A 24,772-nucleotide genomic window follows, 5' to 3' on the forward strand; every position below is an offset into this window, starting at 1 on the left:
ATGTTCAGTTTCTATTATGCTCTATTTCTTGCCTGGTGTCCATAAATCTTTTACCCCAAACATATCAGACACGATCTGGACTTAATCTGTAAGGTCTGAAATACAGCGTCTTCCAAAACGCCCTGGATGACCCATGAGTATCTTCATGCGCACTTTCTAACATAATCAAAATCTCATAATCAAAAGTAAAGAAGGGAAAATACATTTTTGCAAATAACACTGTACTTAATTTCAAATGATATGTGTATACATACATGTCAACTAAAATATATACATACAGATATATTTTCTTTATTCATAAAGAAATTATTCTTCTGGTTTTTCTTTGCAATAAAACCACTAGTTAAGCCAAATTTCTTTGACTAATAATAAGTTTGGCAGCAGGCAACCTGATCATCACAGAAGTGGAACGCTCTGTCTTCTAGGACCTTATGAAACATGAGCTGCATGAATATAGTTCCCATCTTACAGCTCTAAAATGACATAGAATACTGAGATAACAATCTATCTTCTGAAATCGGGCCACATTTTAAGAGTATACCAGTCAGCATTTTCAAATGGAAAACTGGCATTCAGCAACCCTTAAAATAGACAGGAGGGGAAATAAGTACAAACTTGATTCTTAATCAAATGTTATTTTCTTACCTAGCTGGCAAAACTGTATTTTCTCCAACCATCTCCATTTGCATATCAAGTAATAATGTAGTGTCCACATTTAGAGATTAAAATAAACTACCAAACAAGAGAATATTCTGTAATAAAACCAAATGGCCTGTTTGGATCCTGAAACAGGTATCGTGTGGCCAGATGTAGTGCATGTGGCAATTAAAATACATTGGAATCACCTTAAAACATACCTTTGCCAGCTTGATTTCAACTGAGTATAAGTATGCTTTTTGGAATGCATCACAGCAGAGTCTGTAGAGAACTGATTCCGCAACAAAAAATAAGGCAGGCAGATGATCGCAATCAAAGACAGCATGGTCCAGGGAAGCATAGAGCATATTCAAAGCTTCTGAAATATTGACAAGTAGAAACATAATTTATAAATCTTTTTTTTCTATAAATCATTTTTTGCTGTTTTTCTACACACTACGATTAAGTCTTATAATCAGTCACTAAGACCACACTGTGGCTTTAAAATACTCACAGCCTTGGAGTCCCTCCCATCAAGAGGTGAGGTCTATGCCCTGCTCCCCTCGAGCCTGAGCAGGCCTCGTGACTGCTTCAACCAATAGTAAGGGCCATTCAGTGACGCTGTGTGACTTCAAGGCTAGACCAGAAAAGGTAATCGAGTCGTCCCCTTGAGACTACAGAGGAGGGGAAGGGCAGGAGAGAGGCGAGGAAAGAGAGAGAAATGCCCTAGGAAGGCGTTCCAGCTCTTCCAGCCAACAAAACAAATCGCCAGTCCAGGTGTGATGCAGGATACAGGATGCTTGGGGCTGGTGCACTGGGATGACCCAGAGGGATGGCACGGGGAGGGAGGTGGGAGGGGGATTCAGGATTGGGAATATGTGTACACCCGTGGTGGATTCATGTTGATGTATGGCAAAACCAATACAATATTGTAAAGTAATTAGCCTCCAGTTAAAATAAATAAATTTAAATTAAAAAAAAAAAGTAGATCAGGGCACATATGTGCGTGTGCTGTGCTCAGTCGGTTAGTCCTGCCCAGCTGTTTGCAATCCTGTGGACCGCAGCCCACCAGGCTCCTCTGCCCACGGGACTTTCCAGGCCAGAGCACTGGAGTGGGTTGCCATGCCCTCCTCCAGGTTTCTTCTCAACCCAGGGATGAAACTCACATCTCCTAGTCTCCTGCATTGGCAGGCAGGCTCTTTACCGCCAGCATCATTACATAATAGTGGGGAAATCAGACAGAACTGGATGACAAAGAAGTGCTATAAACAGAAAAGCAGAGGGAATAAGGCCAGTGGAGCTGAACAAGGAAGAATGTAAAGCTAAGGCCCTACAGAAAACTGCACCTCACATCATTACAGGCATACTTCATTTTATTTATTGTGCTTTGCAGGTATTGCGGGTTTTCTTTTTTTTAGTTGAAGGTTTTTAGTAATCCAACATCTAGCAAGTGTAGCAAGTGCCACTTTTCCAAAAGCATTCTTTTTTAATTAAGGTATGTGCATTTTCCAGACAAGCTATTGCACAGTTGATAGACCGTAATATAGTATAAATATAGCTCTTAAAAGCACCATGAAGCAAAGAACTTCATGTGACTCACTTCATTGAAATATTTTCTTTATTATGGGGATCTTGAACCAAACTCACAATCTCTCCAAGAATGTACCTGTACAAAGATTTTGAACAGCTGTTACGAACAAAACTGAGGTTACGTGACAAGGAAGAGCAAGCGGTTGCTGGTGAGTCAAGACTGCTTACCTCAGTATCACTTAAAACATTTTACAGACCCAGGCTGTAGACCGCACTGTGATGGAAGGCCCTACCGGCAAGTTAGATACAGAATCATTCTTACTCTCCCTACCGCTTGAGAGCTCCCAGACAGCACTGCTGCTGCTGCTGCTGCTGCTAAGTCGCTTCAGTCGAGTCCAACCCTGTGCGACCCTATAGACAGCAGCCCACCAGGCTCCCCCATCCCTGGGATTCTCCAGGCAAGAACACTGGAGTGGGTTGCCATGTCCTTCTCCAATGCGTGAAAGTGAAAAGTGAAAGTGAAGTCACTCAGTTGCGTCCAACTCTTAGCGACCCCATGGACTGCAGCCCACCAGGCTCCCCGTCCCTGGGATTCTCCAGGCAAGAACACTGGAGTGGGTTGCCATTTCCTTCTCCAATGCATGAAAGTGACAAGTGAAAGGGAAAGTGAAGTCGTGTCCTGACTCCTAGCGACCCCATGGACTGCAGCCCACCAGGCTCCTCCATCCATGGGATTTGCCAGGCACGAGTACTGGAGTCGGGTGCCATTGCCTTCTCCACCCAGATAGCACTACAAACCTCAATTTACGTGGGGAAATACTCTCTGACCTCATCTGGATACCATTCTAAACTCATTTTAAAAGGCATACACATAAAATTTAAGTTAATGATAGAAGGAACTTTATTTCCTATAAAGTAATGTTTCTTAATTTCTTTTTTAGATTGGTTGGAGGGGGGTTTAAAAGGCAACACGGAAATAAGAAGTGATAAATGAAAAGGTAATGAGTAAAATGGCTGTTTAAAACAAGTGAAGAAATAAACGGCCATTTGGTTAATGTCTTATGAGTAAGAGTTATAAAATGCCAAAACAAGTTTCTCTAAAGCATAATGCCTATTGTAATTGAAAATCACTAAATGACATTTTATATTACTTTTTAATTAGTTACTAATTTTAGAAAAAAGCAATAACGACTCTACTGAGAAAAAGTTTTTAGAACAATTTCATAATTAGAGAGTTGAGCAGCCAAATTCATAAATTCAAAATTACAAAAGGAACTTTCATAATGAAACATTGTCAGATATTTCAATACAAGAAAGGCAAGTTTTCCTTGGCTCCTGCAGTGTCTAAATATTACAGCTACCAAATTATGCCTTCACTGCTAATGCAAATCACTTAGAGTGACTGAGCAGAGCTCGGCCAGTAGACGTACCATCCTGGACTTCTCCTCTGCACTGAGCCAGGTACACCACTTGGGTCCATGCATCGGGAAGGTGCACGTGCCTCCCCATCCCTAAGGTCCTGAGACCCAGTTTTCTCTGTTATTGGGAAGACAAAAGAAGCAAACAAAAATATACGGCTTTTAAATTTTAATACAGTTTTATTTCCGTTGTCTACATTTTACTAATTTATTCATACTTTATCATTTACTTTTATTGAAGTAGAGTTGACTCACAATATTCTTTTGCTTTCAGGTATGCAGCCAAGTGATTTGGTTACACGCACACATCCATTCCGTCAGACTCTTTTCTGTTATGGGTTATAATAGGGTATTGAGTGCAGGTTCCCGTGCCCTTCAGTAAGTCCTTGGAGTTCATCTATTTTATATGTGTGTCTGCGAATCCCATGCTCTTTACCTCTCCACACCACTTTTCCCTTTGATAACATTAAATTTGTTTTCTATGTCTGCCTCTGTTTTGTAACTGAGTTAATTTGTGGGTTTTTTTTAGATTCCACACATAAATGTTATTGTAAGATATTTGTCTTTCTCTGCATGACTTAGGTGATAATCTCTAGGTCCACTCATATTGCTGAAAATGGTATTCCTTCATTCCTTTTTCTGGCTGAGTAATACTCCTAATCAAAGCAACGGAGTTGACATGCAGAGCCCCCGTGGTGCCCTGCTCGGCCTCTCGGCGTTTAGTTCGATCAGGCCACCAGGGCGGGCGGCGCCCTTGGCTTGGCTCTTGCTGCGGCTCACTCTGGTGTCCCTGCATTTAGTTCGTGCTGCTGACCGTCGGTCTCCGGCTTCTCACTGAGTTCATCTCCTGCTGAGTCTGTGTATTCGGACCACAGTGACATCTTACGGAGATCCTGGACTCTTTGCATTTGGATTACCTGGAAAAGTGGTGCTGGCAAGCACCATAGTAATGGAGCACATTTTGGAGCTATGTCATCTTCTCTTTTAATCATTAAAACAGCTTCCTGCTGCTATTTCAGATTTTTTATCTGGAGACTCTGGTGGGTCTTGGTACCTTGATGGAGAGACACTAGTGGTCATTCGTGTTGGCATGGTGTTCTCTCTCGCACTTCTTCCTAAGATAGGCCTTCTTGCTACACAAGTAGTTTATTGTTTTCTTCATGGTCTCCTTGGCCCTTGTGGTAATAATTTAAAATGCTCCCCCCCTTGCCCTTTAACATAAAATCATGCAGAACAGTGCTACAGATGATTGTAAACCACAGCTCTTCCATTTCTCCAAAGAGAAAGCTTATGCCATACCAACCGTGACGTTTCATTTCCCTGCACCCCTCAGTCTGCCCATAGACTGAGAAGTTCAAAGCCCTTCCAAGACGCGGATGAAGGATGTAACCAGCACAGCGACTGCTTTAAGTTTTCTCACTCACTTTACACCTGCGCTCTTTGGTACTTCAGTTTTTATGACGATGTAGCATCAGAATTCCTACAAGGTTACAGTGAGTACTTGCCACGTGGTGTCCTCATGACTGTGAAGTCATGCATACCATTTCCTGTGCTTCTGATGGTCCCTCTAATCCACTTCCCTGCAAGGAAAGCTTTAATGATGTTTTCCCCCAATCTTCCATTCTCAAGGATTCACAATTCTTCAATCACCCTGGCTCTCAATATTATCACTGTCTTACTTGCAATGTGTGTTCGTCAGATTAGGAACTCATTTGGTATAGTTGGTTCCAGTACATCAGTGTGTTTGATTTTTGTGTTCCCGGGACTTTTTTTCTCTTAAAAGGAGCAGAGAGGATTTCCTCTCGTGGAAAAAGTGGGGACCTTTGTCTTGCTCATCTTTGGTATTTTGGTTGGTAATTTTAGTTTAGCACTCATTATTTTTAATTGGATTAACAACTGAAGGAAATATTTTCCCACTTTCTATGAAGAATACTTTACCTTCACAAGCAAAAAGGAACTACTCTGGAAGGCACCTTGGATCACTCCTCTATATAGGTTAACATTTTTGTAAACATTAACAGAAAAGCAGAACAAAAAAGGAGTGGGCAGGGGAAAGTAGGTTCAGCAGTTTTAATCAAAATAAGAAACAAACTCAAAATGCCCCTAAATGTGTTGAATACCTTTTGTTCATGAGGTTAATTTTTGGAATTAGCAGGGGAGTTTTAATGCTCACAGAGATTCCTGAGCAGAAAGTCCAGAGTCCTCATGTATCCCCTCATTCCAGCACAAGCACAGTTTCCCGTATTACTAACAGCTTGTTTTAGTAGGTGCCTTTGTTTTACTTGATGGGCCAATATTGATATGTTATCATTAACTGAAGTTCATCCTTTACATTAGGGCTCACTTCTGACGCAAGCATTGGCAACCTCTGATCTTCTTCCTGTCTACATAAAAACCATGAGCCTTTTCCCATGAGCCTTTTCTAAAGTGCTGTTTGGTGGAATTAGGCAGCATTGAATCTTTCAGACTGGCTTCTATCACTTAGCAAAATGTGTTTAAGTTTCCTCCATGACTCTTCATGGAGGAAGATAGCTTGATAGCTCTTTGTTAAATCACTGGTAATATTCCATTGTAGGGATGTACCACATTTTGGGGCTTCCCAGGTGGCGCTAATGGTAAAGAATCTGCCTGCCAATGCAGGAGATGTAAGAGACGTAGGTTCGATCCCTGGGTCCAGAAGATCCCCTGCAAGAGGGCATGGCAACCCACTCCTTTTCTTGCCTGGAGAATCCCTTGGACAGAGGAGCCTGGCAGGCTACAGTCCACAGTGTTGCAAAGAGCTGGACAAGACTGAAGCGACTTAGCGACACACACACATACACACACGCACACATATATATATATACACACACACACACAAATATATCACATCTTCTTTATCCATTCATCTATCAGTGGGCACTTAGGTTGCTTCCATGTTTTGGATATTGTAAATAGAGCTGCTGTGAACACTGGGGTCATATATCTTTTTGAATTAGACTTTTCATCTTTTCCAGATACATGCCCAGGAGTGGAATTGCTGGATTATATGGTGACTCAATTTTAAGTTTTTAAGGAAACTCCATACCATTTTTCACAGTGGCTGCACCAATTTACATTCCTACCAACAGTGTAGGAGGGTTCATTTTCTTCTACTCTCTCTCCTGCATTTGTAGACTTGTTGATGAAGATCATTCCAACCAGCATGAAGTGATACTTCATTATGGTATGGATTTACATTTCTCTAATAATTAGTGATGTTGAGCATCTTTTCATGTGCCTGTTGGTCATTTGTATGTCTTCTTTGAAGAAAAGTCTAGTTAGATCCCTGCCCATATTTTGATTGGGTTTTTTTTTTTTTTTAATTTAAACAGCTTCACGAGCTGTTTGCATATTTTAGAAATTAATCCCTTGTCAGTACTCCAGCACTCTTGCCTGGAAAATCCCATGGACGGAGGAGCCTGGTGGGCTGCAAACCATGGGGTCGCTAGAGTCGGACACGACTGAGCAACTTCACTTTCACTTTTCAGTTTCATGCATTGGAGAAGGAAATGGCAACCCACTCCAGTGTTCTTGCCTGGAGAATCCCAGGGATGGGAAGCCTGGCGGGCTGCCGTCTATGGGGTCGCACAGAGTCGGACATGACTGAAGTGACTTAGCAGCAGCAGCAGCAGCAGCAGCAGCAGCAGTTACATCACTTGCAAATATTTTCTCCCAGTCTGTAAGTTATCTTTTTCATTTTGTGAATGGTTTCCTTTGCTGTGCAAAAGTTTTTAGGTTTGATTAGGTCCCATTTGTTTGGTTTTGTTTTTCTTTCTATTGCCTTGGGAGACTAACCTAAGAAAACACTGGTGCCATTTATTTCAGAGAATGTTTGGTCTGTGTTCTCTCCTAGGGCTTTTGTGGTGTCATGTCTTATAGTTAGAAGTCCTTCATGTCTTATATTTAAGTATTTAAGTCATTTTGAGTTTGCTTTTGTTTATGGTGTGAGGGTATGTTCTAACTTTGTTAATTTACATGTGGCTGCCCAGTATTTCCAACACACTTGCTGAAAAGACTGTGCATTGTATAATTATTGCCTCCTTTGTTGAAGATTAACTGTAGGTGTGTGGATTTACTTCTGGGTTCTCTCTTCTATTCCACTGATCCATCTGTCTGTTTTGCAAATAACACACTGTTTTGATTACTATCGCTTTGTAGTATTGTCTAAAGTCTGCAAGGGTTATACCTCTAGCTTTGTCCTTTTTTCCTCAGGATTACTTTGGCAATTCTGGGTCTTTTGTGGTTCCATATCAATTTCAGGATTTAGTTCTAACTCTGTGAAAAATCTCATGAGTAATTTCATAGGGATTGCATTGTATCTGTATATTGCTTTGGGTAGTATGGCTATTTTATCAATACTAATTCCTCTAAACCAAAGCATTGGATACTTTTCCATTTCTTTGAGTCATCTTCAGTTTCCTTTACCAACGTTTTATAGTTTTCAGCATGCAAGTCTTTAATCACCTAGGTCATGTCTATTTCTAGGGTAATTTTTTTTATACACAATTTTAAATGGCTTTGCTTCTTTTCTTTTGTTTTCTCTTTCTGATATCGCCTTGTTAGTGTAAAGAAAGGTAACAGATTTCTATATATTAATCCTGTATCCTACCACCTTGCCAAATTCATTTATCCATTCTGGTAGTTTTTGTGTGGTGGCTTTAAGGTTTTCTGTATAGAGTATCAGGTAATCTGCACACAATGAGAGTATTATCTCTTCTCTTCCAATTTGGATACTTTTTACTTCCTTTTCTTGTCTGACTGCAATGTCTAGAACTTCCAACACTATGCTGAATAGAAGTGGTAAGATGGACAACCTTATTGTGTTCCAGAATTTAGGGATAAGGTTTTCAGTTTTTCACCACTGAGTATTACACTGACTGTGAAAGTGAAGAGCGCAAGTCACTCAGTCGTGTCTGACTCTTTGCAACCACATGGACTGTAGCCTGCCAGGCTCCTCTGTTCATGGGGATTCTCCAGGCGAGAATACTGGAGTGGGTAGCTGTTCCTGTCTCCAGGGGATCTTCCCAACCCAGGGATCGAACCAGGTCTCCCACATTGCAGGCGGACTCTTTACTGTCTGAGCCACCAGTGGGCTATCATAAAAGGCTTTGTAATATGTTAAGATATGCTCCCTCCATACCCACTTTGGTGAGAGTTTTAATCATGAATGGATGTTGAATTCTTTTTTTTAATCAACATTTTCCATGGATTTTTAAAAAATTAAATATATGGTAAACCACGAATAAAATACTGGGAAATAACTGCCACCAAAAAAGATGGCTTAATTTATTCATTTGTTTTGTGCAGTTTTTTATTTCACCAGTCATTTAGTATTATAGCAAAATCATGTGTATATTATTTCTCTGTCAAAACTTAAATGGTATCTAATTAAGAAAAGGTAAAACAGAGATTTATTTTACCTTCTATTCTGTTTTGATATTCTTTGAAAATTTGTGAATTAATGATATATTCTTAAAGAATGTATTTAACAGGCTAGGTGAATAGTTTGTTACAGAGAAAGAACAGAGTCCTCTGTGCATGTATAGTGAATGTTTAGGAGGCCTTTCTGTCCTTTTTAAAAAAAAAAAAAAAAAAAAGATATGTTTGTTAACATTTTTTTCAGTCAAATGTAGAATTTTCATAAATAAATATTTATTTACCAGCCTTTGATATTTTGATGTGAACTCTTGGACTAGAGTCAACAGCTGTATTCCCCAATAATTTATGAATAATTTTCATCCAAAAGCCATTTGACATTGAATAATTTGGTCATAATCTTTAACATTAATTTGTACTTAGTATTTTTAACTATGTCTACTTATAACTAAAGAAATATGTATCCTTATTTTTTCTTTCAACATTTTAGAACATGTAATCATCCACCAACTGGAAGAGAAAGTTCACACACTAAGTAATCAAACAGCCATTACCTTACATTTGATAATGTTTTTTCTAGCTATGTCCAACAGTTCTTCCTCCTCTTTTGGATTTTTTGTTTGATTGAATCTCAAGATGAATTCTTTTGTGATTGAAAATGGTGGCCTAAACCAGAAAAAGAAAAAAAAAAACAAAAACAGTAATTATAGCTATGACTTCCAAATTTCAATTAATCAAACTTCCAGTGGCTAAGTATTATCTGTTTCCTTAAAAATTACCTTAATGAGAAAGTCTCACACACACAAAAATCAGTAAAGTAATATATCTATGCAGATATATGTAACATATTATTTATATATATATATATATCTATATATCTCCAGGCCTCCTAGATTAATCTTATCATACTCTTGGTTGAGAAACATAATTCTCATAATATCAAAGAAATTTTAGCCCCTTGAAAAAGAAAACCCTGTATCATAGCTGCCAGAAGTCATACTGGTATATGTCTTCTTTATAGGTAAAATCCAGCATCACGTCATTATGCTGAAAACTAATTTATCTCCTCACATATTTCAGTGTTGGTTCAATTTAAACTAAAACATTATTCCCTCCAAGAAAGTGGAAACAGCCTGACTACGGCTGAAGAAAAGTAGGCAGGAAAGAAAAGATGCATGTAGCAAGGTCAGAGAGGCAGCAGTGAGCCCGATCAACTCTGGGTGGGACAGGAAGCCGCCGCAGGCTGTTGATAAGCGGAGTGGCGTGATCCAACTTACGTCTTAACTGGATCATCCTGATGCTGTGCTGAGAGCCTGGAGTTTGGGCAGGTAGCAAGAGAGCACACATAAGCTTAGGTGAGAGGTAATCTGGCTTGGATCAGAATTAGAGAAAATAATTAAAGGGGAGAGTCCAGATAACGGGTATATTTTGACATTAACTCCAACCAGACTGCCCAATGAATTAGAGATAGGCATAAGAGGAAAAGCAAAAGGAGTTATGACTGAACTGAATAACTGAAAGGACGGAATTGCTATTTACCAAGATGGGAAAGGTTGCTGGAGGAACAGATTTGGGGTGAGGGCAGAGAATAAGTTCAGCACTGGACGTGTTTTGAGGTGACCATGGCCATCCAAACGAAGATGCACAGCAAGCAGTTAGACATAGAAGTCTGAACCTGGGGGGAAGGTTCAGGCTAAATATATAAATTTTGGGTCATTAGCACACATAAGGTATTTAATATCTTTTGAATGGGAAGCACCCCATGGGCAAAGTGTAGAGAGAGTAGACAAGTATTTTAAAGAGAAGTGAGGAAAGCTGAAGCTGTATGCAAGAGAATGAATAAAGTGATTATAATGATGTATCACAGAGTTTAAAACAGCATGGGATCAAAGTGATATCAGAGGAATAGAAAATTGATAGTAGAATCAATGAGTTGCTTGTGTGATAAAATAATTGTTGGAGTCATACTATTAAAAGCACTGATCTGAGAGAATAAAACACATTTTTCAACAACCTACTGTATTTATAATTTTCTGAATTAATTGCTCTGTGGGATATAGAAAAAAACATGAATAAAAATCAGATTTTTGCCCCTGAGTGACTCACAGTCCTATTGGGAAGACAGATGTATGTGAAAGTAATCACAGTGTTGCACAATCACAGGATAAGCAGAGATTTTAAAAGCATGGTGCTCTATAAACTAGAACCAAATAGATAACCCGGTGAGGAACAATTAAAGAAATGACAAACTCCTTAACTACCACCCTAAAATACACGTTTATTCAATCAGTCAGCAAGCATTTACTGTCTCTGTTTCAAGCACTAACCTTGGAACTAGGATCCATGATGAAACCAGCAAACAACCTTGCCCTCAAGCACATAGTAAAACAGCGGAAGAGTCGAGGCAAGGAACGCACAGAGTCTACTAGAATCAGGCATGTGAAATGGACAGCTTCATTCTTGACTTTCTATTCTCTTGCTCTTGGAAATATGTGCTTTGATAGACATGGTAAAGGTTGGCTGAAATCTCTCAACAGTCATCTGGGATGACATGTCTTTGATCAACATGGACCTACTCTGCATGAAGAGTCCAAAATAGCTTTAATTTTCCCCTTTGTACAGAGGGGTATGGGAATAAAAATAAGATAGTCCCTTTATCCATTGAAATTTTTCTAAATTTCATTAGAAATTAGATTTTTTAAAAGTATTAACGCAACAGTGTTGTTTATAACAAACTGAACATTGAGGGGGGCCTCCCAACATGACTGTCTCCAACTCTACCCATCAGAAACAGCCAAGATCAATGCTCACAAACAAACCAAGCTGTGTGACTCTTTTTAACAAATAGAACCATGTAATTAACACTGCAGCATGTTTTCTTCATTAAATTTTTCAGACATTACTCAAGTTCATCTGATCCTAATATGCAGTAGTATGGATGTACACAACAAATAACAATTTCTTTGACAAATTCCCATTCCTTCCATGCTAAGTGACACTGTAATTTCTTAAAATTCTTGTACATAAGCCTGGTATTTGGTAGCTGCACACTGAGTTATCAATCTCCACACTATTTTCAACAGTTAAATATTTGATTACCACCTCTACTTGTAAGCATATTTATAGACATCATAAGAGAATTAAAAGGCAAAACTTCAAATGGTAGAACATATTTTCGAGACACGTAACTGACAAAGGGCTCATATCCATAATATAACCAGACTACAAAAGGAACTCCCAAGCAATAGAAACAGAAGTCTTAAACAGATAACTAACAAGAGAAGAAATCCATAACTGTGTGAAACCATGGTCAACATCATAAAATAGGGAAACTCAAATTAAACCATCTCATTTAAGCAGATTTCCCTACCGACAACCACAGAACACAGACACACACATAGACAGTATCTAGGGGTTTCAAATACAAGTTAAAAATATACTTTTTGAAATTAGATATTTATCTCACCTTTTATATAGGCTCTAAGGAAAATGCATTTTTGCAATTTTATTTCTAAAGCAGAGTAAAGCCTCAGGAAGAAAATATCCAATTCAATTTCTATGCTTAGATTATACTTTTAAATAATTTTAGTTTTATCAATTATTTTTCAATATGGCTGTGGCCTGTAATGAATCATTAAAAATATGGAAAGCTAATGCTTCCCAGCTTTCTATACAGATATTGAGTACTTTAATTGGTCTCCAACAGCTCATGTCAACAAATATTTAATGGGAAATAAATACAACTGTTTTAACTATTTATTTTCCCATTACAAATAGAGGTTCTTATGCAAATGAATGCTTATTTAATGATAAGCACAACCCATGATAAGAAGCAAAAGAAAACTTGATAAAGTAAATATGGGCATTTTAAAGGAAAATACATCTTAGTTTCATACATTCCAATTTCTTCAAAACATCAAAGAATTTCACAAAGACAAATGTAATTGACTGTAAGTGTGTAAGCACAGTCCTGTGGAACAACAGGTCATGAGTAAGGTCATCTTGCCAATTTTCACATAAAAGAAACATGCTGAAGTCTTCAGACTGCATGGATATCCAATCCAAATTGTTCTTCATTTACATTATCTGTGAATTTAGAACTTTTTTTAAGCTAACAGTTCATTTGTTCAGTAAACATTTAATGAAAGCCTCTCACATACAAGATATTTTGCTAGACACAATGAGGGCTAAGAGAAGAATCAGGCCTGGGCTCAAGAGCTCACAGTCCAGGAAGGAACTGAGACAAATCACAAATGATGCAACATAAAGGAGATGCCCAGGACTCCACTCAGGAGACACAATCCTGAGTGCAGCTCAGAAGTACAGATCATGATTCCAATACCCCTTGTGGACATAATCTTTGCTTACCCATTTAATCTGTGTGAGCTATAGTTTTCCATCTGTGGAAATGAGGACAAGACTGGTAGAATTTTGAAAAGCGTTAAAGTGGAACACATTGTCTAGTTTCTGGCACAGATTCAGCTCTGGATAACTATTAGTTATAAGAAGCACAGTTTTTGGTTAAACGTTCAGAATGAGCTTCTTTGCAGAAATGGCACTCGAGCTACCTTGATGTGCAGACAGGTACCAGAATGTGACAGAAGGGAAGTTGTCTTTTCAAAATCTTGTCTACGCTTCCTCCTGGTCAGATGACTGTCCAGCTAGCGCCTATATTCCCAGTCTTTCTGGCAGCTGGGTGTGGCCACAGGTCCAAACCAGTAGGTGGTGAGCAGATACAACATATGCGAATTCCAGGTCACCTCTAACTTAAAGACAGGCCACTTTCCCCAGAATAAACCATTTCCCCTTCCAGTGGACCAGAGACAAAAATGCTGCTGACTGGCTTTGATTAGGAAGATGAATACAACCATGAAATAATGAGGGTCCTGAGTTTCTCATTGACCCTAAAAGCAGAGTTATCCAGTCAGCCTAGACCCACTGGTTCACATGTCAGATAAAACCCCTTCTATCAGACTTGAGCCTCTGAAATTAGAGACTTCCTTTTATAGTTACTTCAAATTTACCCTAACACAATTAGAAACGAAAAAGAATAATTTGAACCTAGCATAGAGAGACAGAATGCTTAAAATCAAGATAGGTAATGAAGATGGAAATGTTAGGTTGAGACAAATATAAATGACATTGAAGGGAGTCTGTGGTAGACTTATAGCTCCCTACATCAATGTCTGTTCTCTTTCATGCAGTTTGACACACACATATGTCTAGGTTTCAGCTAGTAAAAATCAGTTCTGGGAAGCCTCTTGAAAATGCATACAAACCCTTCCTCTGCCTTTCCTCTATTCTGGCCGCCTGAAGCACAACTCTGATCACCGAGAGTCTCAGCAGCCATGATAGAACATGGAAGGCCCCTAAGAGTAAGTCATATGCATCAGACCAGCTGGTTAAAAGGACTCTAAGTTCTAGATCACCATACCGGCTCTAGACTGACAACAGTCAGACAAATAAACTTCTGTCATTGTTAGATTCTCTTAGTTGCAGTGGGTACCAATTCTATATTTTACAGAGACTTCTGAGCCTTATCTGATAAACAAGAGAATTATTCAGCAGAAGAGTGACGAGATTACAGCAATGGTTTAGGATGACTAAACTGAAAGTCGAACCTTGTATGGTCTGGAGTGAGGAGTGGCTACTGGTAAACAGTTGGGCAATTATTTTAACAATTTAAATAAGAAGTCATAAAGATCAGAACGGCAGTCTGGGAAACAGTAATGAGGAAAAATAAGTGAATGTGAGAAATGAGTTGGAAGCTAAATCAAAAGGGCTCAATGACTAATGAGACGTGAGAAAAGAAATTTTGAGGGTGAACATAGAGATAACCTTAAGGCTATGAGTCAACATGATTAGTAGTAGAGAGATGGCATCAAGACAATTAGATGGAAACATTTGGGCAAATAACCTGTGCCATTCTGGACATATATCCTCTCTCCTGTGGGACACCGAGTGGAGAGGTCTATAATACAAATGAACTTGTGAGGCAGGCTTTAGGAAGTGGATGCTGCTGCTGCTGCTGCTAAGTCGATTCAGTCGTGTCTGACTCTATGCAACCCCATAAAGGGCAGCCCATCAGGCTCCCCAGTCCCTAGGATTCTCCAGGCAAGAACAATGGAGTGGGTTGCCATTTTGTTCTCCAATGCATGAAAGTGGAAATTGAAAGTGAAGTCACTCAGTCGAGTCTGACTCTTAGCAACCCCATGGACTGCAGCCTACCAGGCTCCTCCACCCATGGGATTTGTGAGGCAAGAGTACTGGAGTGGGTTGTCATTTCCTTCTCCAAGGAAGTGGATAAGACCTGGAAATAAAGATTTTGGGTTCACCTATGTATTCAAAGCCATGACATTTCAAGAGGAAGAGTACTGGGGGAAAAAAAAAGAATCAACGGAGATCTTTGGACAAATCCCATGGGTGGGAGGCAAGAGGGAAAGAATGATAAATATGATAGGAGATTCAGGGAAATAGTACAGTGGAATTCAAACAAGTATACAACTTGGGGTGTTAGCTCTATGAGAATTGTCCATTACTCACAATCCCTGCTCAGCCAGGGGGTCCAACTTCTATATTAGCACTATGGCTCCATCCTCCCCTGCCCTGGCCTTAGCTCACAGAGTCACAATAGATATTTGACTCTCGCTAGGCCAACTGAAGGGCTTCCCCAGTGGCTCAACTGGTAAAGAATCTGCCTGCAATGCAGGAGATCCCGGCTCGATTCTGGGTCAGGAAGTTCCCTGGAGAAGGGATAGGCTACCCACTCCAGTATTCTTGGGCTTCCCTGGTGGCTTAGTCAGTAAAGAATGCACCCACAATGCGGGAGACCTGGGTTCCATCTTTGAGTTGGGAAGATCCCCTGGAGGAGAGCATGGCAACCCAGTCCAATAATCTTGCCTGGGGAATCCTCATGGACAGAGGAGCCTGGCAGGCTACAGTCCATGGGGTCGCAAAGAGTTGGACACAACTGAGTGACTAAGTACAGCACAGGCCAATTAAACCCTCTCCAGGGATTTGAAATAATTAGCTAATACCTTCATTAGGTGATGTCAGAGCTGAAAGTTTATGTACAGCCATGAGGTAGCTTTTGTTGTCATTCAAGACAACAAAATACCGCAAAGCACAGAGCTACTTGTTTGCCATTGTAACCTTGATCCATGTTTGTTGGACTATTTGCTCATATACAGCCTGAGTGTATAGCCTCGTATAGCCAGAGACTGTGTCTGTTGACCATTTTATCTCCAATGTCTCTTGGAGAACACATACTAACTAGTGAATGAATGAATGAGGCCTGGCTATAGCTTCCACTCTCACATTCCACAAAACAGCCCGGCATTCTTTCACTGGATTTTTCTTTTGCTTAAGTTGGACAGGTGCCTGTTCCTTGCAAACAAACAATATTAGACTGAGATACCAAAGAAGAATAGACTGAAGATGAAAACCGTGATCAAAAACGTACGTCTTGCAGAGATGAAGACTAAGGGTGAATGAACATATCACCAGAGATAACGTTCAGGAAGTCAGTGGAGGTTTTTAAGAGAGTAGTTTGACTAGCTGAAACAGTATGCTTGGACTTCCTCAGGGGTCCAGTGGTTAAGACTTCATGCTTCCAGAGCAAGGGGTGTGGAGACGACCCCTGACCTTGTAACTAGATCCCAAATGCCACAGCTAAGAGTGGGCGTGCTGCAGCCAAAGATCCCACATGATGCAATTCAGACCCAGCACAGCCAAATGGATAAATAAGTAAAAACAAATTAAGAAAACAAACCCAGAATCTAGATTTCATGGTGCTAATAAACACTGCATGCTTTAAACATAGTGCTAATAAAATCAACAAACAATCTGACTATACTTTTGGTAAGCTTGGTGTTTTGGGACAGTGAAGAAAATGGAACTGAAATTTTAAATAACAATTAACCTGGCTGATGCTTCCTAAAACCCATAACTAAAGAATAACCAGCATAACTAAAGAATGGTCTGGCCCTTTCAGGTATGTATATGATACAACTAAATGTATAAGGGATTCAGGAACAGTTTGAGTAATCTGAAGGGCATAAATAGAGAGTTGGGGATATGGGCATATATTTAGATTTATTCTATAAATATCTTCTGCACATTTGTCAGCCCTGAGGCACTGATCTTGAATCTGGACTTTTGAAATGAGACACTGAAAATGCACTTGGTCATTTCTGATGCCTGTGTAACTGATTACAGAACCTTCACAGTATGGATGTGCAAGAGGCTTTACGGTATGAGGCTGGAAATATAGGCCTCAGATCCACTTCTAAAAATATCTATGGTTTGATATGTTTGTATTAAGTCCTTATTTTTCTTTAGGTCTTAAAGTTTGATTCAGTCTCAGCAAATGGAATACTGTCTTAAGCCTTGAAAACACAAACCCTCCTCCTTAATAGTTACTAATAAAGAAAATGCCAAACAGGTGAGGGGCAAGGGGGCCGTTAATACAGAGTTCTGAGCAGAAAGCCGTTTAGAAGAAACTGAAGGCTGAAAACTATTCACAAGAACAAAAACCTAATTCCTTTTCTAAATGAACGCTCCTCTATTTATAACCATTCTATTCTGCATTTGTTAACACTCAATGGTCCTTTCAAGGTTGTCTGTAAGAAACATCTAGACTTCTAAAGTTTATTAAATGTAATTAATAATACCAAAAAGGATTAATTAGCTGGCATTGGAGACCCAGGAGATACTGGTTCGATCCCTGGGTCAGGAAGATCTGCTGGAGGAGGAAATGGCAACCCACTCCAGTGTTCTTGACTGGAGAATCCCATGGACAGAGGAGCCTGGCACGCTACAGTCCGTAAGGGTCACAAAGAGTCAGACACGACTGAGCGGACACACACAGATACACACAGGTAACAGTACTCAAGCTGACATATTTAACTACTACAGATAGACAAATGCTGCCTATATTCCTTTGCTTGGAAAAGAACTTCGAACTTAATCTCCGTCCTTTCTCCTATTAGCCAAAGAAAAGCAAAAATCAATGACTGATACATGCATGGTTTAAGATGAATCTGACTTTTCCTTTGAAAATGAGTTAATCTTCCTCTGATGCCACAAATAATGGTTTAATGAAATCAAGGACACTCGGGAAGATCTCACCAAAATTGTAAGGGCAAAAGAATCTCCCAGAAGGAAATGGATAGAACCACGGCAACACTCATTCACCTTCTATAACTTGGATGCGTGTCTGCCAGAAAACCCTAAGAACCAGCTGATTCAAGTGGAGACAGAGATGCTAGGGCCTGTGATCAGCAAGTCTGAGGGAACAAAGTGGGGGGTCAGTGAAGGAATATTAACGGCAATGTTTCAGTACTGTACACGAGCAAGGGAATGATTCACTACGTTTTACAACAGTCTCCCAGGATGCTGGCATTATAGCCAACTCTTCCCTACCTATCCAACTGGATCAAGGCCTAAAAACAAATTAATTCTTGTTAAGTTGCACAGTAAATTAGTCATCTGGCAATAGAAAAAAGATGACATGACAACCGAAGCTATGGAGCACTGCTTGGAGGCTTTGTTCTAGAAAATTCAACTGAAGAAACACCTAAAAATATTTATTTCAAGGGTAAAGAAACCAGTTTAACTGTTAGAAAAGTGCAAAATAATGATAAATTAATCAAAATAGAACCTTATTTCTCTTTCATGTGGTAGACCATGATAAGGAATCAGGGCTTAATATGGCAGCTCCAAGGAATTGGAAATTCTAACTTTTTACCCCTGGCTAACCTTGTTTTCTCAACATACACCTTTTATTTCATGGCCTAAGATGGCAGAAAGTGAAGAGGAACTAAAGAGCCTCTTGATGAAAGTGAAAGAGGAGAGTTAAAAAGCTGGCTTAACGCTCAACATTCAGAAAACGAAGATCATGGCATCTGGTCCCATCACTTCATGGCAAATAGATGGGGAAACAGTGGAAACAGTGTCAGACTTTATTTTTGGGGCTCCAAAATCACTGCAGATGGTGATTGCAGCCATGAAATTAAAAGACACTCCTTGGAAGGAAAGTTATGACCAACCTAGATAGCATATTCAAAAGCAGAGACATTACTTTGCCAACAAAGGTCCATCTAGTCAAGGCTATGGTTTTTCCAGTGGTCATGTATGGATGTGAGAGTTGGACTGTGAAGAAAGCTGAGCGCCAAAGAATTGATGCTTTTGAACTGTGGTGTTGGAGAAGACTCTTGAGAGTCCCTTGGACTGCAAGGAGATCCAACCAGTGAGAGAGTCATTTCCTAGGCAGGTTGATAAGAAGTCTAGGGGTCCCCAAGGAGAGAGGGGTCTGGAATTCTCAGGGAGGAAGAAAGGACAAACTTTTTTTCCCCTCTATATTCCTTAAGATCATGTATCCTGCCTGAGGACTGTCTCTGGATTAAACCATCTGGCTAATCCTGTTATCTTAAAATGTAAATTATGGGAGTAGGTCTGGTGAGATCTTTACAACCTCCAGACATTCTTTGGATTCATTGGAGAGTATATAACTCCATTGCTAACACTAGCAAGCGGGTACTCTTTCTACCCCCTTCTGATGTCTATGTCAGAAGCTTTCTCTATCTCCTATATACTTTAATAAAACTTTATTACACAAAAGCTCTGAGCAATCAAGCCTCATCTCTGGCCCTGGATTGAATTCTTCTCCTCTGGAGGCCAAGAATCCCAGCGTCTTTGCGTAGTTCAGCAACAACCTTTCACCAGTCCATCCTAAAGGAGATCACTCCTGGGTGACCATTGGAAGAACTGATGCTGAAGCTGAAACTTCAATACTTTGGCCACCTCATGTGAAGAGTTGACTCATTGGAAAAGACCCTGATGCTGGGAGGGATTAGGGGCAGGAGGAGAAGGGGACGACAGAGGATGAGATGGCTGGATGGCATCATGGAGCTAACTAAACTTAAGTTTTTGCACACCAAAGGAAATCTTATAAATGAGATGAAAAGACAATCCTAAGAATGGGAGAAAATATTTGCAAACTAAGCAACTGACAGGCTTCCCCAGTGGCTCAATTGGTAAAGAATCTGCCTGCAATGCAGGAGACCCGGGTGTCATGCCTGGGTCAGGAAGATCCTTGGAGAAGAAAATGGCAACCCACTGGACAGAGGAGCTGGGCAGAGAGGAAGGGCTTAATATCCAAACTATAAAATAGCTCATGCAGCTCAATATAAAAAGAACAAACAACCCAATCAAAAAATGGGCAGAAGGACTTCCCTGGTGGTGTAGTGGATAAAGGGGAAAAGTTCAAGTTTATTAACATTTCAGAAAGCTTTGAAAACTATAGGACTATAACTCCCCAGATGTAGAAAAAAAAAAGTCCAGCAGCTTCTATGATACCGATGTAAAATAATCTAATAATTTGACTAAATCTTCCTAATGTAAGATTTATATTCTTTTTAATTTTTTCCAGTCAGCTAATAAATGTGTATAGTTGATACAAGTCTTCAAAATCTTTTGGTCTTTTCCATCTCTAAAATGAAGGAGAAAGCGCAAAAGACCATAGTCCACCTTGATAAAACATTTCTTAATTATAAAAGAAAATAGTAACAAAATAGTATGTTCTGAACCAGTAATTCACGGCAAGATTGTATGCTCCTCTTTGGTCCAGAAATGTGTGGACTTCAGCACCTCACTTTAAGGATTTACATGGAGCCCTACATGCATTTTTTAACAGATGCCACACTAAGCCTGCAAAGCTCTTGTTTCTAGGACAAATAAGTGAAGCAAATACAGTATGAGGTCTGACAATTCATGCAACATATTAAAAAAAAAGGTAAAATCCCTTCACGCAACATAGGTCTCCACCTCATCTCAAAGAGCTGGTCCCAGGGGGAGACTCTGGTTTACTTTGATACAAGAGGCCACTGATACAAGACAAACTGTTTTCTAACTGACTGCACGGTAAAAAAAAAAAAAAAAAAAAATCCAGGATTTTCAAGGTGCTGAGACCTGAAACTGAGACTTGTGGAGGAGACTCTCTCCACATTGTCTGACTAAATATCTGAGGTAAGAGCAGTCAGGACGAATCCTAATCTCTTCTTCCAACCTCAGGGAGCCATAGAGAAAGCCACCTTGCTGCTCAGCTGAGAAGGAAAGAGAAAGAAAAAAAAAAAAAAAAAATATATATATATATATATGATCAATCTCAACATAGATTTATACCTCAGTCTTAAGACTTATCAACAAATTATAAAACCATCATACTTATCTCCACAATATGCTCAAAAATATGTGCTGGCAACCTGAAACTATAGGTCTACATAGAAGATTTGAATAAAGATAAAAGAACTGCTAGAAGTTTAAAATATATTTTCAAAAACTCAGTGGATATATTGGTAACAAGAGAGAATTAGTCATGTGGAAAACAGAGCATATATCAAAATAAATTATTCAAAATACATTAAAAAAAACCCAAAAAGATGGAAAATGAGGACAAGAGTAAAAGACATGAAATATAAAATGAGATGGTCTAATATGCACTCAATCCAGTGTCTCACAAAAAGAGAAAGGTAATAACTGAAGGAATGATATCTAATCTGTTTTAGGAATGATGAAAGAGACACAGTCCACAAATACAAAGGGTACAAGAAATCCAGTAGAATATTTTTTTTTTAATAATTTATCACATCAGAGTAAAACTGCAGAATACAAGGGAAAAAGAAATTTTTTAAGGCACCCGAAGTTGGGGGAAACAGATTAACCTTTAAAGAAATAGCATCAAAACGTCAACTAACTTCCCAACAGCACAAATGGAAGCTGTTAGTGGAATGATATCAGTGTGCTGGGAAAAAAACAACGAAAGTGATAACAGACCAAGGATAATTTCATACTCAGTTTTAAATTTCTTTCAAAAATAACATTTCTTTCAAGAATAAAATAAAGATACATTCAGACTAACAACAACAAAAAATCTCACTAAAGAAAATTCAAAAAGTTATACATCTGGTAAAAGAAAAACCAGTCTGAGAAGTAGCAAATAATGAAAAAGAAAATAATGAGCCATAAATAAAATACAAAGGGAAATTAACTGTTTAAAATAGTAATGAAGCCTATTTAAAACACACACACACACAGACACACACACACACACACACAAAATACAACTTAAGTGTTAAAGTTTGAAAAAAATCATGCTTAATCACAAAATGTTTAAAGCATTCCTTTAAAATCAAGACTGTGATAAATATGCTTAGAATTAATGAGGGAATTTAGCAGTATCTCTAGGTAAAAATCAATACACAAAAATCAATTATCCTTCTAATGGCAATAGCTAGAGAAAATATATTTTAAAATGTGCATAAAACTTATAATAGGATCAAAAATACCAAATACAAAGGAATAAATCTAAGACAGACAGCACTTCTATAAAAAGAAAATCTAACTAAGAATATAGAACACCTGTATTGTAAATATATGACACTGATGGAAGAAATTAAAGACAACACAAACATAAACACATACTGTGTTTATAGATCAGAAGAATTAATATTGTGAAAATGACCATACTACCCAAAACAATCTACAGAGTCAACGCAACCCATATCAAAATGCCAATGGCAATTTTCAATATTAGAACAAATGATTTTATTTTGCATGCAGATACAAGAGACCTTGGATGGCCAAACACATCTTGAGAAGGAATAGAGCTGGAACTGCCACATGATCTGATGTAGACAAAAGCCACGTGTAATCAAACCTGCATGGTGTTGGCACAAAAACAAACACACGGATCAATGGGAAAGAACAGAAAGCCCAGAAACGACCCTGTACGCTTAGGGCCAACTAATCTACGACTAAGGAGACAAGAATATACAAGGGGAAAAGGTAGTCTTTTCAGTAAGTGGTGCTAGGAAATCTCAACAGCCACATTTAAAAGAATTAAATGTTTTCTTACACTATAAACAAAATTAACTCAAAATGGATTAAAGACCTAAATGCCATACTGGAAATAAATAAATAAAACTCCTAGCAGAGCACTTCCCTGGTGGTACAGTGGATAAGAATTAGCCTGCCAATGCAGGGGACACCGGTTCGATCCCTAGTCCAGGAATATTTCACACACCTTAGGCCAACTAGGGTTCCCTGGTGGCTCAGACGGTAAAGCGTCTGCCCGCAATGCGGGAGACCCGGGTTTGATCCCCGGGTACGGAAGATCCCCTGGAGAAGGAAATGGCAACCCACACCAGTATTCTTGCCTAGAAAATCCCATGGATGGAGGACCCTGGTAGGCTACAGTCCGTGGGGTCGCAAAGAGTCGGACACGACTGAACGATTTCACTTTCGCTTTCACTTGGGCCAACTAAGCCCTTGTGCCTCAGCTACTGAAGCCCCATGTTCTAAAGCCCATGATCTAGAGCTGCTGCGAGAGGAGTCACCACAAGAGAAGCCACGGCGATGAGAAGCCCATGCGATGCAGTGAAGGGTAGCCCTGCTCGCTGTCACTAGAGAAAGCCCATGCACAGCAAAGACCCAGCACAGACAAAAGTAAAAAAAAAAAAAAAACCTCCTAGAAGGAATCATAGAAAACTCTTCAATGTAAATTATTGCAAATGTCTGTTGGATATTTCTCCTAAGGCAAAGGAAACAGAGGCAAAAATAAACAAATGGAACCTAATTAAATGTAAAAGCTTCACTTAAGAAAGGAAACCACCAACCAAGTGAAAAATAATCTCCTGAACAGGAGAAACTGACAAGACAGATAAAGGATTAATAATCAAAATTCACAAACAGCTCATATAACTCAATATCAAAAATAAACAAGCATCTTGATTAAAAAACAGGCTGAAGACCTGAGTAGACGTTATTCCAAAGAAGATATACAGGCCAACAGGCACATGTAAAGATGCTTAACACCACTCAACAGAGAAACGCAAGTCACAACCACAGTGAAATGTCACCTCACACCTGTCAGAACGTCTATCATCAAAAAGACCACAAATAATGAACGCAGATGCAGATGTGGAGAAAAGGGAATCCTTGCACAACGTTGATGAGGATGTGGAGAAAAGGGAATTCTTGTACAATGTTGCTGGGAAAGAAACTGGTGCAGCCATGGTGCAAAACAATGTGGAAGTTCCTCAGAAACTGAAAAAGAATTACCACACGATCCAGCAATTCCACTTCTAGGTACACATCTAAGAAAATGAAAACACTAATTTGAAAAGATTAAGCACCTCAACATTCATTGGCAGCATTTACAACAACCAAGATATGAAAGCAATCAAAGTGTTCATCAACAGATGAGTGGATCAAAAATGTGATATAAACATTAAATGGAATAATACTCAGCCATAAAAATGAATGAAACTTTCCTATTTGCAACATGGACCTGGAGGTTATTAGGCTTACTGAAATAAATCAGATAGAGAAAGACAAATATTGTATGTTGCCGCTTATATTTTGAGTATAAAAAATAAAGTAAAAAATATAAATGTAACAAAACAGAAAGAGACTCACAGGTAGAGAGAATAAACTAGCAATTACCACTGGGGAGAGGGAAAGAGGTGGGGAAAGGTCGAGGTAGGGTATTAAGAGGGACACACTACTATGTATAAAATAAACAAGCCACAAAAATATATTGTACATCACAGGGAATATAGCCAATATTATAATAACTTTGAAAGTAGTACAGTTTCCAAAAACTTTAAATCACTATATTCTATGCCAGCAACTATTATTTTGAACTACACCTCAATAAAATAAAAATTTTAAGTAGAAGTAATATGCAGGATTATTACTGAAGAAGAAATTTGGAAAATGTGTCATATTGA

At 39.1% G+C, this 24,772-nt stretch overlaps 1 protein-coding gene and 1 pseudogene across 12 annotated transcripts in view; one reads left to right on the forward strand and one right to left on the reverse strand.

Moving 5' to 3' along the window:
* The window catches only part of TMEM232 (transmembrane protein 232), a 346,766-nt gene that overhangs the window by 300,310 nt on the left and 21,684 nt on the right, over positions 1-24,772 (reverse strand). For 7 of the 12 annotated variants that reach the window (XM_061424541.1, XM_061424543.1, XM_061424539.1 and 4 more), the window contains 3 exons: positions 9,536-9,647; positions 3,597-3,702; positions 858-1,015 (listed from right to left, as the gene is read on the reverse strand). In XM_061424541.1, the coding sequence (XP_061280525.1) occupies positions 858-1,015; positions 3,597-3,702; positions 9,536-9,647 (376 nt within the window). Of the gene's footprint in view, positions 1-857; positions 1,016-1,150; positions 1,732-3,596; positions 3,703-5,008; positions 5,165-9,535; positions 9,648-24,772 lie in introns of those variants that run through there. The other 5 variants (XM_061424547.1, XM_061424546.1, XM_061424550.1 and 2 more) reach the window with 5 other exon arrangements.
* On the forward strand, positions 3,919-5,819 carry LOC133251767 (solute carrier family 38 member 6-like; annotated as a pseudogene).

This window comes from Bos javanicus, chromosome 7 (assembly GCF_032452875.1).
Source record: "Bos javanicus breed banteng chromosome 7, ARS-OSU_banteng_1.0, whole genome shotgun sequence".
Classification (NCBI taxonomy): Eukaryota; Metazoa; Chordata; class Mammalia; order Artiodactyla; family Bovidae; genus Bos; species Bos javanicus.